This window comes from Cottoperca gobio, chromosome 4 (assembly GCF_900634415.1).
Source record: "Cottoperca gobio chromosome 4, fCotGob3.1, whole genome shotgun sequence".
In the NCBI taxonomy this organism is placed as follows: domain Eukaryota; kingdom Metazoa; phylum Chordata; class Actinopteri; order Perciformes; family Bovichtidae; genus Cottoperca; species Cottoperca gobio.
In genome coordinates, this window is record NC_041358.1 from 22540383 (window position 1) to 22559173 (window position 18791).

The window sequence follows — 18791 nt, forward strand, 5'->3', positions numbered from 1 at the left end:
ATCCGATAAAATGTGTATTACCTGTTTACTAGGGCAGAGCTACGTCCAGCCCGAGATCAACTCCATCACCTGTCCGTCCTCCCTGACACTCTCGTCCTTCTCTTTCTGACTTCTGGAGGGTCTTTTTCTACTTTACAACAGTGAGATTTATGCTTTCAATTTGTGCCCCAGCCACGGTGTTTGTGAATGCTCAAGCCAAGTAAAAAGTAAACAGCTCATTTTATTAATGAGACCTCAAGTGCAATCAGCAATTTCATGGCTATGAATCCTTATAGGTTTAGCCAGGAGGAGTCCAGCAGAGAGGGAGAGAGGGTAATAAAGGCTTGGAGAGAGGAATCGATATTGGCATGCATTAAAACATAGTATATCATTTTAGTGGTGGAGTAATACTGCCATAAAACGAATGGCATGGTTAAAAGAGGTAATATCCCGTACTGCAACTTTCCGCTGGCAGTGGGAACTGATTTTTAAAAAGGACAAACTCTGTGAACTCTGCAAGATAATATCATTACCAACTACACATTATAAACAGCACAGCCTAGTTTCCTTTCACCAATGAGGAAGTGAAGAACATCCTGTTCTCACATAATGAGGCAGGATCTCCGAAAAAGTAGTGGCTGGTTTTCTAAGATTTAAGAGGTCTTCATGTCCAGATAAAAATGATTGACTTTAAATCACATATAAGGACTCTTAGCGAGTATCAGAGAATCCTGAGAGGTCTATGGATTAATTAAAAGCTCACTTTAGACACAAATGACAACATAAAAGCACCACTCAAAGGATTTAAAGCCTTTTGGTGATTTCTTACACCAGAAATCCGTCGTATTAAGATTGTCAACGGAGTAGCATGAGGTGTGAAGAGATTCTGTCTGAGCCTACGACTGAAATAATAAAGAGCTTTCCATTTAACTTGAAATTCTGAAAACGCAATTTTCTTTATCAGCTTCTACTATGATCCATATCAGGTTTTATACATTGTATTTATTGTTATTTTTTAAATGTTTTGAAAATGACGATATTGGGTCAATCAAATTAGGTCAAAGGTCAATACACGTCTGTCTTCTTATCCGTCCTCCAAGGCTCATAAAAATGCTGTCGCACTTCTTTCAGACATCTATTTGAATGCGTTGTTTTGCAAATGTCCTATTCTCTCCTCCAAACACTCATAAATATTCACCAACAACATCAAATAAAAGGAAATGTCAAAGTGAGAAGCATTTGAGATATTTTTTTACTTGGCATTTGTTGGCTTTGACACAAAAATAGCTACAATTTCCTTTGCACAAGTCTTAAGAGGTTCATTCTGAATGTGATTTTAAGTGATTGTTGCTCCTGCGTTCAGGTGTTTGCTATGCATTTGGAACGCCAAAAATACTACAATCATCCATATTGGAGGTCAAGATTGGAGCCATTTTGCCTGTCAACCTAATGCTGTGCTGGGAGCTGGAATTATAGTACTACGTGCGACATTATTGCGTTTTTTAGAGCCATTTAATTATTGAGGGAAACTTCTGAAGGAGTCCTGTTTCATCAAAATGTCTCAGGCGTGAATGCATCGGCAACTTGTGAGCAAAAAGTGCTTCGTTAAGTGAAAAGATGAAGCAAGAATGAACAAACGATTGTGTTGATTCATTATGAAAGTACATGTGTACAGATACACATGCAGAAGGTAGACGGTGAGCAAATGAAAATCTCATTATACGCTTATACATGAGTAATCCCAACTATTCATCCCAACTTCTGTAGGTGGCAGGCACAGGCATTTGAAAGCCAGCCAGTTTGTCCTAACAGAGTCAGAAAAACACATTTTTCTTTGTAGACTAAATGCCAGCCGTTCAGATCAAACAGCAGTCTGATCAATTACACGGAGAACCTTTGAACCAGTAAATGCCACATGGAGACTTCACATCTGACAGGGTAGTACGGAGGGCATGAAGGGACAACGTTAATGCGACAGAGGAAGACCTTTTTTTATGTCAGCTATGTGGAAGAAAACGCACATTCATGCAAGAAAACCTCCAATCATTTGTGAAACACACCCACGCAGAAGCACATTGTAGCAAACCAGCAGCAGTGAAAGATCTGGTCACTCTTTTCACATTAGCCTAACTGCCTCCAAACCACAGCCGACATTACGTGGAATTAAATGGACATGAAATGGAGGCTTTGAAATGGAAATGTTTGTCACACAAAAGTTCTTGCTGAAAGGCTCTTTGTGTTTGTCCTCATTCATTGTGCGAGACCCTGGATGACTGACTTCCTTTAGCTAGCTGAGGGGCATTGACATTTCCATGCCCCTCTACAAAGATGGATACCTTTCTATTGAACCGCCACTCGTCCAAACAGCATGCGCACTCAATGGACCATGTTGTGTTTGTCAATAACTGTAATGCTGGTGTGTGTGGTGTGTGTATAGCAGCATTAATGAGCATATAATGATTTTGTGTGTGTGTGTTTATATGAATCAATGTGTCTGTTAGGACTGTGTGTGTGTGTGTGTGTGTGTGTGTGAACAGTGCAGGAGAGAAAGTGCTTCTGAACAACACTCATCGAATGTTTGTATTGTTGTGTGTGTGTTGGCACCGCACATTGTGAGTGTTTGCAGAATGGATATCCACAGCTGCATAAACTTAGTGTGTGCGTGTGAATGTCAAGTGGCTTCAGGGAACACGTGGGGGCTCTCGCCTCCCAATGCGAACTCTTTTGGGAAAGAGCCTCTTTCTGCCCACGCACATTTTGGTCACTCTTAGCAAACAATAACTTAAAGTTGCACTTGTCAATATGTTTGTACTACAAGCTGTGTTTGTATTATGTGGAAGGAGTCACTTGCAGTGATAAACCCCCACACACGATGATCGCTTCTCCAGGTAAAAACAGTCCCAACGACACAGCGCATCTTACCGCTTACAGCTGCACTTGAATTCAGTTTTTATAAAGTGGACATCCTGCATAATGACACCCTTTCACCATGCTGGATTCCCACTTTAATACACAAGACATGTGGTATTCCTGTTTAGCAAATAGCAGAGAGTGGCGAGTAAACTATGAGATGAGCTTCTGATCTTATCACATGATCTTTATTAGCAGAGGTGTGAAAGCTTCAGAACTGTTGCTTAATGAACCTGGTGATGAAAGACGAGATTGTTTTATCAGCTGCTGTTTCCAAGAACAAGTATAAACGTTCAGTTCTTACATTTTAAGGACAAGACGTTCTTAAAGTAATAATCCATGGCTGCTGGGAACAGATCTGGTCATTGAAAACTAAATGAAGTCTTCAAGGTTAAGAATGAACATTGACGCATCAACTATAACACAATTAACTTTGTCCAGTGTTTACATGTGTAGCTAAGTATATATCTTTAATCTAACACACAACACATATAGCACACATCTGCATATGTACTGTACCTGTGTATCTGCTGGCACCTGTGGGGAGTGTGTGTGTTTGTTTGGACATGTGAGTTGTTTGTGTCTGTCTGAGCGTGTGTCTCTATGTAGATGTGCGTTTTTGTCTGTCTGTGCTCGCAGACTATACTTCAGAGTCCGGGGCCTTCAGCTGTGTTTGGGTGCGGGTGGATTACAAAGGGATCAGGATCAGCAGGGAGAAGAGGAAACAGACACACTACACAGCAGCTCTGGTACAGCCCAAGGCTCTGTGCTGCTCTCCAGAGAGCTCAGTGCAACACTGATCAACCTATCAGAGGATCCAGCGTCTGGAGAAAAATCCTTCATTTTGGGGTTTTTGGTAAAAATAGAGAAAATGTTCCATCTATTTCACTTGGCTAAGATGTTAGGATCAGCAGGGATATGGTACCTCACCACTAGCTCCTAGCAATTACATCTCGGAGCCCCGACGATGTATTGAAACGTGCAGGCAACGATCCAAATAGTCTAGGTTTACCAGACATTTGTGTGTGTCGAGGGGAAGCGAGTAAAGTGAGCCTTAAACCTGCCTTGTAGACATTTTCCAAAGAAATCACACAGTGACATAAGATACATAAAACAGCTAAAGATTCATCTTAAATCACGTGTTTCAATGTGGATGTGTGTCCCTGCGTCAGTGCGTGTGTGTGTGTGTGTGTGTGTGTGTGTGTGTGTGTGTGTGCCCACAGTATGTTTCAGACAGGTCCAAGCTTTGGTTGACAGCACTTCTGCAACACTCTTAACAGCCTGGGAAAATGTAATGAGGTAAAGTGTCACAACATCTCACATCGCTCTGCTAGCCCTCACTTCTGACAGTCTGACTCCAATCACTGATGCTATGTGTGTGTGTGTGTGTGTGTGTGTGTGTGTGTGTGTGTGTGTGTGTGTGTTTGCGTATTCACTGGCTCCATCTTCCGTGTCTGTTTATACTTTGCGGGAGAGGGCCAGGAAAAAGAAGCCAGGAACAGGAGAAGCCAAGCAAGCTGCCACCAGTGTCACCAGTGTCATACCGAGTCACTCTCTATTTCTGTGTCCTCGCAGAAGGAGAGAGAGAGAAGCTGCAGAAAGTGGACGACTTTAAAATAACAGGAAATAAAGAATAGACCCGGAGAATCATCATGTAGAAATGCCATCATTTCTTTTTTACTTTCGCTTCCTTTCCCTTTCCTCACAGTACATTTCCTCCTTCCCTCTCTGCTTTCCATACTTCTTTTTTCATTTGTCACTCCCGAGTCTCTTCAACTTCTGCTTTCTCTCCCTCCCTCAGGAGATCTTTAAATGGCAAGTTTATCCTCCTTTGCCCCGCGAGTCTTGCCGGGCTAATTTCCTTTGAGTCGGGAGGGTTTACAGGTGTCCCTTTAGGGCTCCTGGTGTTAGCAGTGGCAGCGTCCCTCTGGGCCGTGTGAGGTTTGGCCTGTTCTTTGACATCTTTATCTACCCGAGACACCCAGGGTGTGATCATTAACACATCTCACCTCAGCTTAAAGGAACTACACATCTACCTCTTTAAATGGACTGCTTATACTTTTCTTTCCCCCGTTCTTCTTCTCCCTCACTTTTCCTCCACCTTCAATCCTTCTTTTTTTTTTTTATCTCTTGGCTTCCTTCTTTGCATCCTTTTCCTCCCTCCCTCAGACTTTATTGCGTTCTTCCTCTCTTTTACCGTTCATCCTTCCATCCTCCCAATTCTATTTCCTTCTTTCCTTATCTCTTGGTCCTCACTTTTGTGAGCGTACACACTTAAAATTACAATAACTGTACTCTTAAAGTAGAGCAGTTCCCCAGAGGGGTGAATGACAGGCTATTCTCTGCCTCCTGTCGCTATTTCTGACATACTTAAAGAGGAAATAGTAGAGTGGAATTATGTATTTTTTTCCTTAGTGCTGTCAGAATCAATTAATCACTGACAGTGAAATTATATAAGGATGTGTTTCTGAGAAGAGTAAGCTCTGATGTTGAATCTTTATATCTATTTCTGAAAACCAAACAAACGGCCTCTGGTAAAACTAAAAAAGAATTATTTACTTCTTTTTTTTAAGCTAGTTTGTGTTTGACAGTCCATCACACTTCAGGCCTGGTCAAGGGCTTTATCCTCTCCATCATCTTTGCTCTGTCTCTTTCTCTGTCATGCTTTATGGTATCATTCCTCTCTATCTCATTGTTGTTTCTGATATTTCTTTCTGAATAATTTGCCGGCGACCATGGAACTAAGGGAAAATCTAATCCCCTTTGTATTGTTGGCTGAGGTCACTGTAGCGTGTGCAGGGAACATCCCGCAGAAGCGAGAACATTTGACCATTTCACATTTCTCAAAGAGGATGTTTTCAGCTTTATAGTGAAAGTTAGACTATTGTTACATTAGTTTCATTGATTTGATGAAAATATATGATTATGAGTGCAATTATCTTCCCATTATAATATTTGTTGACTACATTATATAAGTCAATGTAAGTTTGTAGCAAGCAAAATCATAATTATCTTGTTTTTATATGAACATATTCTGATATATACTGAAGGTGTCAGTGAGTCAGAGAACAGTTCAACTAAGCTCACATAAAGATATTTCATTAGTTGCATTGACCTCAATCATCTAATATAATCTATGGTGTTATGAATATTGATGAAAGCTGCCAATCTTGCTGCTAAACTCCTAAACTCCTAAATCGTGTCTGACAATATTTTGACACTTAATGTTGAAAGCTCTGCACTGTAGCTGCTGAAGATAATCTTAGCTAACATTAACTTCAGTGCATATCTGCGATTCTGCATTGTTTACATCCATGTCTTCTTCTTCTTCTTCTTCTTCTTCTTCTTCTTCTTCTTCTTCTTCTTCTTCTTCTTCTTCTTCTTCTTCTTCTTCTTCTTCTTCTTCTTCTTCTTCTTCTTCTTCTTCTTCTTCTTCAATGATTTGAAATGACAATGAAAGTGTAATAACGTAAAACCAACAGCATAAAGTGCATTGTGTTGTCACGCATGCAGAATGCAAACAAAACATGGACCCACTCATAAAAACTCTGCTAGTGCTCCGAAACTCCACAGGGTACCTTTAAAGGTCCAGAGGACCAGCACATGCATCGCTGCATTAGTGCATGTGTTCATGTTTTTATATGTGTATGTGCACTCTCGATGAACTTGATGATATAAGTCTGATCCCGGTGAGCAGGTGTATGTGTGTCTGTATGTGTGTGGGTGTTGTTGTGTGAGGGTTTCTGGATAACTGATAAGACCCCCCTGTGTAAAGCCCAGCTCCCTGTCTTCATGGGAAATCAATTTGGCCCGCTTTCTACGTGGCAAGCCTTTTATATGCTTCACTAGTCACCCAGTGTATACACAGTCATTGCCTCCGTCCATCCAGCACAACACACACACGCACACGCACACACACACGCACACACGCACACACGCACACACACAACACACACACACACACACACACACACACATTCACTGCAGTCGACACTTCAGCTGATGACTAAATTATAAACAAGAGTAGCAAAGATGAAGCAACTCAAGGTGGCAAGTGTTTGGATGTGTGTGTATGGGAGGGTGGAAAAAAGATGAAACATGTGTACGTGTGTGTTGGGGAGAGAGAGAGAGAGAGAGAGAGAGAGAGAGCGAGAGAGAGGGGGGGGGGGGGAGAAAACGAGATAAAGAGAGAGAGCTGAGTCCTGGCAACTTGGCCAGCAGCTCATTAATCTGCAGGTGTGTTTATATCAAAGAGATACTGCATGCATCATTCACATGAGCACATACACACACACACACACACACGCGCGCGCACACGCACACGCACACGCACACGCACACACACAGCAGCTCATTCTCATTCAACTCTGCAGCCAGTATGTCCTTTGTTTCTCATTGTCCACAGGAGTTTGGATTGAAAGGAGTGTCCACGCTGATTGAATATCGGGAAATGATGCCGTCTACCCATCTCTTATATAGTGTGAACAGTAACTGCACATTCGTACACACCTGCAGGTGCTCGAGGTTGTATCCATGCGCTTCTATTAATCTGTGTTTAGTGTTGTGACTGATTTCTATGACAGAATTGGTGTGTATTGACCTGTTTTAAGTATGTATGTTTGTGTGTCTACTTGAGTGCAAACGTCTATGTATCACAGTCTGAGTCAGCAGCATGCCGAGGAGCTCCAGTCAGCCCTTCCTGGTGGGGTTGGCAGCATTGGAATCTGGGTGGTGGGGGAGGGCATAGCCAATCATAACGCTGATTGAGGAATCCGATGGCATGGATGAATTAATGAGGCATGTGAATACGGGCTGAGACAGCCAATCATATCCCCTTAAGAGCTCGTCAGCTGCCGACATACTGTGACAAACTGCTGGTCATCAAACACACACAAAAGACACATGCTCGCACATTTGCACACTCGCTGTCAAATTCAGCCTCATGCACGGTTCATCTGAGTCACTGCGCTGAGTCATATGTTGGTATATCATTCATGCTGCTTTAGTTGTTTAGAAAAACTGAATATTTCACCAAAAAATAGGTTTAATTAACTATAAAATCTACAACGTTTTTTTGCATGGATTAAACAAATGAGATAAACATTTGTTAATTGATGTTCTAGGTGTGATAGACAGATTTAGTCATCCCCTGTTTCCAGTCTTTATGTTAAACTATGTTGACTATGTGCTGGCGATAGCTTTATATTTACTGTGCAGACATGAAAGTGGGAATCGACCTTAATGTCTAACTCTCGGCAAAAATACACTTTTAACTACTTGCATAGTTTTTGTCTTCAGATTTTGCAAGTTGTAGATCCACTTTAAAGTAAGACGGTTGTCATTCTAGTGTTGATAAAGTTTAGAGGAGGTGAACACAAACACAAAGGTGTCATAGACACAACAGATGTTGTTAAGACTTCCCAGTATTTAGCAGAATGTCCATTTCCTGTATTCACCCTGTATCCTTGTCTGTACCGTACGTGAGCAATCAAACTGTTCATCATTTCATGAATCATCATTTTCTAACGCTGCATTCTTTCACCTCATGGCCAGCACCGGTTCTCATATTGCAGGAAGAAGTGTAAGCCAAGAAAGAGCAGTAAAACTCTACACTTTATTGACGTAGGAGAACTTGGCACATAAATCCGTTCCATCTTTAATGAAGGACTGAATGTGATGTCCTGTGGGGGTGCAGCACGCCAGTACTGGCCCTTTCCATCAGTCTTCCTCTACATACCCTTGCAACACACTGAGAATCTATCTGCATCTTTCTTTTTTTTCTTCGTCCTACACTTTTGGCTATAATTCAGCTTTATCGCATGCGTACCTCGAGCTCCAAGCATGCCAATTTCACTTTCCGCCTCGATTCACCTCAAACCGCCAGATTTTGGGGGGATCTGCTGACAAATATATCAACTGCCTGTTTGTATCTACAATAAAAAACAACTTTATCTGCACCCACAGCCTGTCCTTCTCATTCCATCCTCTTTGACCTCATCACTCAGATCTGTGGACACACTGGTAGGGTGGGTTAGGGGCCGATGATATTAATAGCCGCAACCTCATGAATCTTTCAAGCTCAATCATATGAGCTGATGTGAGAAGAGTGGGTCTCAGAGGAGGAATTAGTTAATATAGAAGCCCAGCGGGAGCGTTTCTCTTGGCCTGTTTAATCATGAGTAATGCATTATCTCTTCATATAGTCTTGGGTTGGTTTTATATAAGACAGGTCCAAACAGGTGTGTGTGTGTGTGTGTGTGTGTGTGTGTGTGTGTGTGTGTGTGTGTGTGTGTGTGTGTGTGGGAAGCCAGATCTGTGTGAGAAAAAGAGTCATAAAAAAAACAAACAAGAAAGTAAAAAGGAGAATATACTTTGTGCACACCCTTGTGAGCATATTTGGCAATTCAAGTATGCAGGTGAGTGAGCGTGTGAGCTTGAATAAGTTTCATTTTATGCATGAGTACAGAGGCTCTTCTGTATGAATAATTGTATTGGCCTTTGACAGGAAAATACAGAGCAAGAGAGAGAGAGACGGAAGCAGAGCGCCAGAGAGAGAAGGGGCGGGAGAGAGGTTAGGGGTTGTGGCGGAGAGAGGACGTGTGGCAGGAAATGAAATGTGTTATTTGGGAGAAATGCTGGGGGGCTACAGGCTTCTCTGCACTGCGGAGCAATTTCAATACAGCGCTCTACTGTAGGTCTCTGCAAAGAGCATCGCATTGGAGGGGTGAGGAGGGGAAGAGAGGAGGGCAGGGAGATGGACTGAACATGAAAGAGGAAAGAAAGAGAAGTGAGAGTGATAGAAGGGAGACAAGGAAAGTTATCGAGAAAGGTGTGTGGTGGTCAGAGAAATAAATGTACGGAAAGTTAAAATTACATTTGATAAAAAAAAAAGCAGGGAGGGAGAGAGGAAGGAAGTGTGAGAGAAAACTCAGATGTAATCAACATGATTGAAATGAGGCCAGAGAGTGTGGGGAGGTGCAAAATAATATTAATAAAAAAAGTATCAGGTGTGATTCCTGTCGACCAGAAAACCAACTTGAGGACACTGCTGTGTGCACAGATAGAGGATGTTGCTATTCAATTTATTCTTGCTGAAATTGACCTGGGAGTTATTCAAACCACCTGGGGAATCTGACGGCACTGTAGTGAGTTAGGTGGTGATAGGACAGTGCAGGTGTGTTTTCCACATGTGTCGTGCCATGCCCACTTGAACTCTGGTTGTTGTTTCTGACTGATTTGCTTGAGGAGAAAAAGAAAGAGTTATCTCCCTTAATTCAACATGCGAACGATGGAGAAAGTGGAGGAGGGGGAACCCCGCAGGGCCATGAGAAAGATGGATGGAGAGGAAGAAGGACAAGGGGTTGAAAGACAGGAATAGAGTGATAAGATGATGATCATTTACCGGCTTGACCTCACGTACGTATTCTGCATTTGAAATCCAATAAAGCACACGTGTACCAGCTATTAGTTTGGATTTTGAAGAGAACCCTGCATACATGCGTCTTCATTTATTAGTTAATCCAGATGCATATGAATGTCTCACAGCTCAAAATGATTTAACTTCCTCTTCCTTTCTTCTGACTCACTGATGACCTGATTCAGGTCTTTTTGAAGAACAAATTTTGACAGTCGACCAGAAATGATTTCCCTAAATCTTGCTCCAGTTAGACACACAATGATTTGTTGACCCGTCTTCAGCAACAGACTGAAGAGAGGTTAATGCATTTCCTCCGCAGCAAACCACAATTGAACTAAACAGAAATAGCTGCTGCTGTCAACAACAATGAGATTTGATTTTTAAGATAAACAAAAGACAACAAGACGGACACAGTATAAAGACTTCAGCGCATTCCCTTCAGCTCGGTAAGAGAGTAAGAAAGAGGTTTTATCGTGTCTGCACTGGCGTCCTGTAACATTTAGAATGAAGGTCCCCTCCTTATATACAAAGCCCCTAATGAGCCAAGACCAAGCTCCATTTCTAGCTTCCTTGTTAACTATTTGATTACAAGAACACTGCGATCATCTGCTTTTGGAGGTTCCCAGACACAGTAGAAAATAAATCGGCCATCAGGTTTCCTCATTAGCTTAACTCACATGTCAGAGTCAAGAAATCACTTGTTGAGTTGATCTTGCTTTTGTGTGTGTGTGTGTGTGTGTGTGGGAAGTGGTCGTATTAAAAGAAAAAAAACAAATCTGCTGCATTTTATGCAGGGTATGACGATCCTAATCAGCAGAACGGTTTTGCTCAGCTACCATTGATCTGTAAATGTTCATACTTTCTACGATGCTGAGCACCTCTTGGACTTCTCATCGACGTTGACAGAGTGAAATTAAAGTTGTGACTTCGGTAACTGAACAAACTCAATCTGCTGACGAGAATTTCATAAAATGCAGCTAATATCTTTTTTTCTTTCTATACAACCAATCCAAACACACAATGAAAGATAAACTGTCAAGCTGCTGTGTTTGTAGATCTTATATACGTTTTGTTGTTTAAACCACACAAAGGATTAAAGACATTAAGACTATTTGGCTATTTTATCTCGACACAATCAGTGAAAGAGTAGAATCCCCCAGAGGAGTTTATTCTCTCATATCTGTGAACTAATGTTTAATCCAGCTGTGGGAAAAGAAAATATAATTCATTATTGTATCTCAATACATGGCCATCAAAGTGACAGGCAGCAGAGTGCCTCATTAATCACTTATCCTGCAGCAGGATCCAAACAGTCCAGCTGATTAATGCTACACAATAACCTAACGCTTAGATATTTAGAAATGGTGTAACACATTGTTGTCTATGTGTCTTCATTGACAGCCCTGAATCAATTTAGATTAAGTTAGGAATACAGATGAAGTGAAGGACTTTTTAAAGATGAGGATCTGCTAACACTGAGATGTCCACAGCTTTTCTTCCTCTCTTCCTTACCCTCATTAATATTAACTGCAGACCTGCAGTAGAAACACAGGCCATCAATAATGCAGCTCTCCAAAACGCTTCTTCCCAAATAATTGCAGCTACAAGCTAAGTCCTGGAGACAGCCTCTAAGGTGTGTTGCATCTGTGGTGCCACTGCCTCTTTTTCTACTAAATAACAATGTTATGTGAAGAGCAGAGGCAGTGCAGAGGATTTTGGTTTATATGCCTCTCTATAGGCGATAATGGGGCTGTGGTGGATGTATCTAAACTAGTTTGGAACCTAAGGAGAAAGCATATGACCTTCAATAAAGATGGGTCAACCCTGAATGATGAACTGAAGGAGATAAAAGCTGCGGATGTGAAATGCAACAAAGCAATGAAGGCACAGGTTTTAGAAGAGCACTGTGTTATGTTGGTAAAAGTGTTATAAGCAATTAACCTTTTTGCTTTTGGCCGTAATTGATATTAAAAAAACATCAGATATGCAGCTGTTTAGCAACATAATCGGTAAGGCAATTAAACACTCCAGAGAGAAGAAAGCCGTAGGAGAGACGCGCAAGCACCGAAGTAATCAGTAAATAACAAATATTTTATGAATGTGCTTTCCTCCAGACGTTAAGGCTTAAATGTCATAATGTATTCCAATCGCTTCTGAAAAAAATATCATTATGTTTTGTCTCATTCAATAACAAACCCAAACCACATCGATAGCAGCAATTCATTACACACTACACGTGTGTGTGTAATTCATGCAGTTAGCATGAATTTGTTACAAATGATCGATCCAACGCTGGATTGTTGATTGATCACCAATGGTTTTAATGCACAGGCACATCTAAATGCTGCATACTATGTACTATTGGGTATAACAATGAAAGGCTATTGATAATCAGACCCAGGGCAATATGTCTCACATGACCTCTGACCCCTGACCTATGACCTATTTTCATAAGCATTGACCCTTAAAACCTCAGCTTGGCCTTTTGTCTTCGTGCAAATTAATATGGAACTCGCTGAGCTCGAGAAGTCGGACTAACAAAAGGTTTTACAAGTTTAGAAGTCTTTTTTAATTCAGGAATTTAGGCAAAGGAGTACTGATGGTGCATCTGTCTAATTACTGTTTATATTTGTTCCTTAAAGTACTTATCCATAATTAATAATAATATTTTCTCCAAGGCCTTAGATAAAGCAAATGGAAAAAAGACAACTTCCGAAAAAAAGCCCTGATAGCCACACTTGTAAAACTACAGTGTGAAATGTTCCACATACGCCACAAAAGAGTGCAGCTTCTGCACGTAATCTAACATTTACTATCGTTCAAACCACCGTTCTTTGGCTGTTACCCCAAATCACTGTCCCAGACAGAACGCTGTCAACAACACGAACCAAATGTGATGAATTACAGGTCAGTGGTGTGGGGTTCATGTCGCTGAATTTCTTCAAGTCTCGTAAGTAAGAAAGTCACTTTGATATTTTCCACATATACTTTATTTTCCTGTTTTCCCTCAGCACTGTAATCAGCTGCGACATCCATCACTGATCCTGATCATGGCTCCTCTGTGACCCATGTGTCCTTGCATCTCTCAGTCTCACACACACACACACACACACACACACACACACACACACACACACACACACACACACACACACACACACACACACACACACACACACACATACACACACACACACAGTCACTAACTAAAACAGTGCACTGCCATTTTCTGACAGCCACATTCTCCCTTCACACAGCTGAGAGGGAAAGATGAGCTGCCAACTACTCCTGGGGCAGGAGGCGAAAACACATACGCAAATAAAAAACACACACGCACACAAACACACACACACACACACACACACACACACACACACACACACACACACACACACACACACACACACACACACACACACACACACACAGCTGAATGCATATAACACATATTCAGCATCCTCTGTCACAACTGGCTGACTTGCAGCATATGGATATTCCCAGTTCACTTTCAGTCAGGGAGCTTCAACCAAAACTACTGGACCTGGCAGGAAAGCCCATCTTGGAGTGTGATTGAATCCAGAGTCCTACTAACCAATAAGGAAACAAAACCCACTCAGGGAAACTCGTTGGTGCTTACCTCTTGAATTCACTGCACAGTGGAGTACATCTGGTAAATGTTATGCCAACATATGTCTCTCTTCCCCGTGTGCCACAGTGACAAAGCATCTGTGTGCAGCTGCTGACCTCTGAGGTCTCTCCGCTCAGAACTGACCCGACAGTGACTCACCGATCTCGCAGCTCTCTCCAGAGAAGCCCTGAGGACAGTAGCAGCTATAGCCATCGCCTTCCTGCAGACAGCTGCCCTCCGTGGAGACAGGGGTTGGTCTGGCACGGGTTATTCTCCACTGTAAAGACAGACAGAGTGGGAGACAAATGTGAATTCATAATTTATTTTCTACAGAGAAATAGCATTACGAAAGTGATTCGAATGTTGACAAACTATGACAGACCAGTGAGCCGGCATTATGCCTCTCTCATTATCCTGACTGAGCTCATCCTCTCGCTGCTCTCTGACAGAAACAGAAAAAGAGTAGAGTGGGCAGAAAGTACGTGGTCTCATCCTCGACTCCATGACTTTCTACAAGGTGACAGATTGCCTGTTGTTGCATCTGTCGTGCCCTTGTTTATCATGACTGATGCAGGCAGAGAATGAGGTGCTGAGTGGACTACCTCCTGCCGTTCTCCTGCCTCTCATCCCAGGTCCCACTGATGAGCCAAGGTCCTCATAACTTAGCTGATCATCGCCCAGTCGTGCATACTGGCGCGGGAACCTATTTTTATGGCACATTACGGCGTTGCAGAGGAGGTAATAAACACATTTTACGTTGCTGGGCTATAACTCCATGCCTTTATAGGAAATATTCTGTCGGATGAAGGCGGAGATTGAGGAGATTAAGTCGTAATTATTGCTATTATATTTTAGGATGGAACGGCGGGAGGAGGAGAATTTGACAAGGACGGTTAGACCACAGAGCGAGTGTCAGGATTTTTTTATTCTGTGTGCAAGGAAAGACTGTAGGGAACTGGCTAGATTAAGTGTCTTTTTATTATCCAATCCTGATAGGATTCCAGCCCCTGACACAATCTGTCAGGCCATCTAATACACTGCATCTTCTCCATAATAACACCCAGACTCACTTAATGATGTATGAGCAGAGAGATGCTGTGCAGAAAACGGAGTGCAGTTCCCCTGAATGTCTGGGATTACTGTCATTCATATGTGTTTATGTATGTGTGTACGTATGCAAACATATGTGTGTTGCATTTCTGGATGTTTGTCTGACCCTGACTCATTGGTGGTGAGATATACAGTAACGTGGGTGTGTGCTCAATTTCCTGTGAACCGGAGTGATAGACTCTCACCGCCGCAGAGAGGCTGATGTTGATACACAAGGCAGGGAAGATGATGGAAAGGCTGCCTTTGAAAATACATAAAAGTGATTCGCTGAATGAGAAAAATCATTAGAGACAAGGTTCTTTTCTAAAATCAACAGCAGAGAGAAAAAACAGCAACACCGTACATGATTTGTGCTAAAGGTTAATGATGCACTGAGATGGTAAAATAATGCTGAGCAGTGAATGTCAGGTAAAATAAAAATAAAATGAAAACACACAGGATATGGTCAATGTGTGCAACTGGTTGGGTAATGGAAGAGAGGAAAAGGTTTGAGTCATTATCCATCTACCCATAATAGCTGTGTACTTATCACAACCTCTAGTTTAAAATATGATTTTGATAAATAAATGATAAATGATCAGTGTTGTGGGAAAGTGATGCTACAAATAGTGAATCTGCTCATTTTAATGTTTGCCAGTAGCATTTGGTAAAGTAGCTATTTTCAAAATCATGCAGATTCCATTAGCAGTGCTAGCATGAGGAAATGCTACATCCACATCATAGCGTTTCCTCTAACTTAACCCCAATTCAACTTTACCCTAACCAGTTATCTGTGCAACACCTAAACATAGTACAGTAGTAGTAATAATACTAGTTTATAGTGTAGCTTTCAACAAAAGTGTTGTGTTCCTTTACTTAAAGTACATCCAATAAGGAGTAGCCTGTAGCTTCACTAGCTACCGTTACAAAGGAGCTTACCTCTAAAACATGGGTGTCAAACATGCGGCCCGGGGGCCAAAACCGGCCCGCCAGAGGGTCCAATCCGGCCCGCGGGATGACTTTGCAAAGTGTACAAATTATTTGTTTTGATCATAAAGTAAAATACTGTTCCAGATACCTGTGACGAAATGCCTTTGTAGATACACTGTGATCCGTAAGTTGTAATGCACATGTGTAAATGATAAACTGAGGCATACTATTGTTGAAATTTTTTTTCTTAAGAAATTTCAGGTTGTAAAAAGATAGTTCATTAAATGTGAACAATTTCAGAATGTACTTTTACTTTTTTGCACTAAAACGAAGGGAAACATTTGGAGTTGTCGTTATTTATAGGTTATTATGCTGTGATGTTACTGGTCTGGCCCACTTGAGATCAAATTGTGCTGTATGTGGCCCCTGAACTAACATGAGTTTGACACCCCTGCTCTAAAATATGACAAATTATGATCTTTTTTAAACAACATAGAAATGTGACTTCCATTGTTGCTTCTGGCTGTTGGCTGTGTGTTGCTTTAACATGCCTAAATGATTGCTTTGCTGTTGCCACATGTAAACAACCCGACTATGTCGTCACATCAAGGGTGGATGAACGCAGAGTAACGGCAAATGTTTTCATGGAGGAAAATAGGGAAAGGTGTGAGACTATCAGCATGAACCTGAATCTACTTTCACTGCTGCTGTCAACAGCAACTCTTCAGGTAAATTATGTGATGTGATGTGAAAAGCTATTTTCGCTCAAACTTTGTCTACGCTCACTCTGGATGACATATCACAAATGTCAAAATGCTACAATTTTAGAAAATAGGCTTTTCAAGGAAGCTTCAGGTAACATTTTATGAAGTTTGAATAGTATATGAGTGTGTTTGTGTGTGTCATTTGAAACACCATACGCAGAAGCTACAGCATAACATACTGTAAATTAGGCATTAGCCTTATATAATGCTAGACAGGATGCAAACAAAAAGCTAAACTAGTTAAGCTAGACTAACTTAGCAGAGTAACATAACTGCTGTCTCTATAATTCATTGTTAGGGTTTTACATTTATTTTCTTAAACAAACTCATTAATATGATGAGATATTTCCCTCAAAGCCTAGGGACCATGAATGTCGACGAAGTGGCTAAAAACCAACACGACTGTGTCAATGAATGATGAAAACAAAAGATACACTCTGCCCTAGAAAGAAGCAACATTTTAGTCTCACTGTGATGGAAATAATGAACAATTTACACCAAAATGAAGACCAAAGGTTCGTCTGGTCACATCAGAAATGCTTTCGTAAAGATGAGAGGCAAGAGTTTAGTATGTACCTGTGTGCTCTACAGCCCCCCCCCCCCCCCCTCCACTTTGCTGACAGTGAGTATCTCTGCATGCTGTTTTGGTATTACATTTCAGCTACACAAATGTCTCTCCTCTGAGTCACAGCCTAGGCGGACACGTATCTGCTGCAGTGGAAAAGGTAGTGATGCAAACATTGTCAGTGACCGCTGAGGACCGGATCATCAAGTGGCATTATCGAGGAAGGTTTCAGCAGCGAAAGACGATAATACTTTCGCTCGCTTGTGTTGTTAATACTGCACAGGGTTTTTATTTGTCATTGCGAAAAATGAGAGTGATAAATCTTTAACCACAATCAATAAGCTCCTTAGAATTTAAGTGGATGGCATCACCAACTGATAGGACAAATTAGAGCATAGCTAGTGTGTGACAACTGTGTTTATCCGTGTGTGGGCACGCATGCGTTTAATGCCAAAAAAACCTTATAAGTCTATTCCTATTGGTCTATTTTCACCACAAAAGAAACTACTTATATACATAATTTGACCAGTTCCAGCAAAATTGCCTTCATAATGAGATGAAAAGGACTTCTCCTCAGCTACCATCTACCAGCACTGATAAATGGTGGCGGTGTGGTCTGTGGTTATACAGACTGAGAGCACAGCTGCAGCAGGATAGGACATTGATCCAATCTGCAGACAATTAGTAACGACTTATTAAACACAAATGAGACTGTGTTCTTCACCATCTGTCCATAAACATAAGCCTGCAGTCTTAGTGGTGACAGCACATGTACAGTATACAGAACCGTTCTGCATGAATGGATCAACACACGCTGAATCAGCCCTTAACATGTAACACAGAACTTAAAGGGAAGTGTGACTGGTTTAGTGTTTAAACATTCACGTCAGGACATGAGATGACGTGTGTGCGTGTGTGTACAAAGATGGGAAACTAATAATTAATATGCAAGTGAAAAACAGATTAAAAAGGAGAGCGATGGAGAGAGACCCTGGTCTGTAGGACCAAATTAAAATTTAGTATATAAAAGCACAAGGATGAGAGAGATGGACTCTGAGAGAGAGAGAGAGAGAGAGAGAGAGAGAGAGAGAGAGAGAGAGAGAGAGAGAGAGAGAGAGAGAGAGGGAGAGAGAGAGAGAGATGGACTGAGAGAGAGAGAGAGAGAGAGAGAGAGAGAGAGAGAGAGAGAGAGAGAGAGAGAGAGAGAGAGATGGACGAGAGAGAGAGAGAGAGAAGAAGGGACTGAGAGAGAGATAGTATGAGATAGCAAGAGAGATAGAGATAGAGAGAGAGAGAAGTCCTGATTTAGAGATAGTAATAGATAGAGAGAGAGGCACTAATAAGATAGATATAAGTAGATAGCTCAGCATGACTCTTTGCTTCTCTCGATCGATCACACTTTCCTTATCTCATATATCTCTATTCTTTCTTAGCTTTTCGCTCTCTCTCCTGCTCTCTTATGGTTCTCTCGCTATGCCTCGTCTTTCGTTTTCTCTTCGCGCGCTCTGC

General features: G+C 41.6%; 1 protein-coding gene across 1 annotated transcript in view; it reads right to left on the reverse strand.

Annotated features, from left to right (window-relative positions):
- The window catches only part of ncanb (neurocan b), an 88955-nt gene that overhangs the window by 29464 nt on the left and 40700 nt on the right, over positions 1-18791 (reverse strand). The window contains 2 exon segments of the mRNA XM_029429701.1: positions 14094-14169; positions 14171-14211. Of these exon segments, the coding sequence (XP_029285561.1) occupies positions 14094-14169; positions 14171-14211 (117 nt within the window).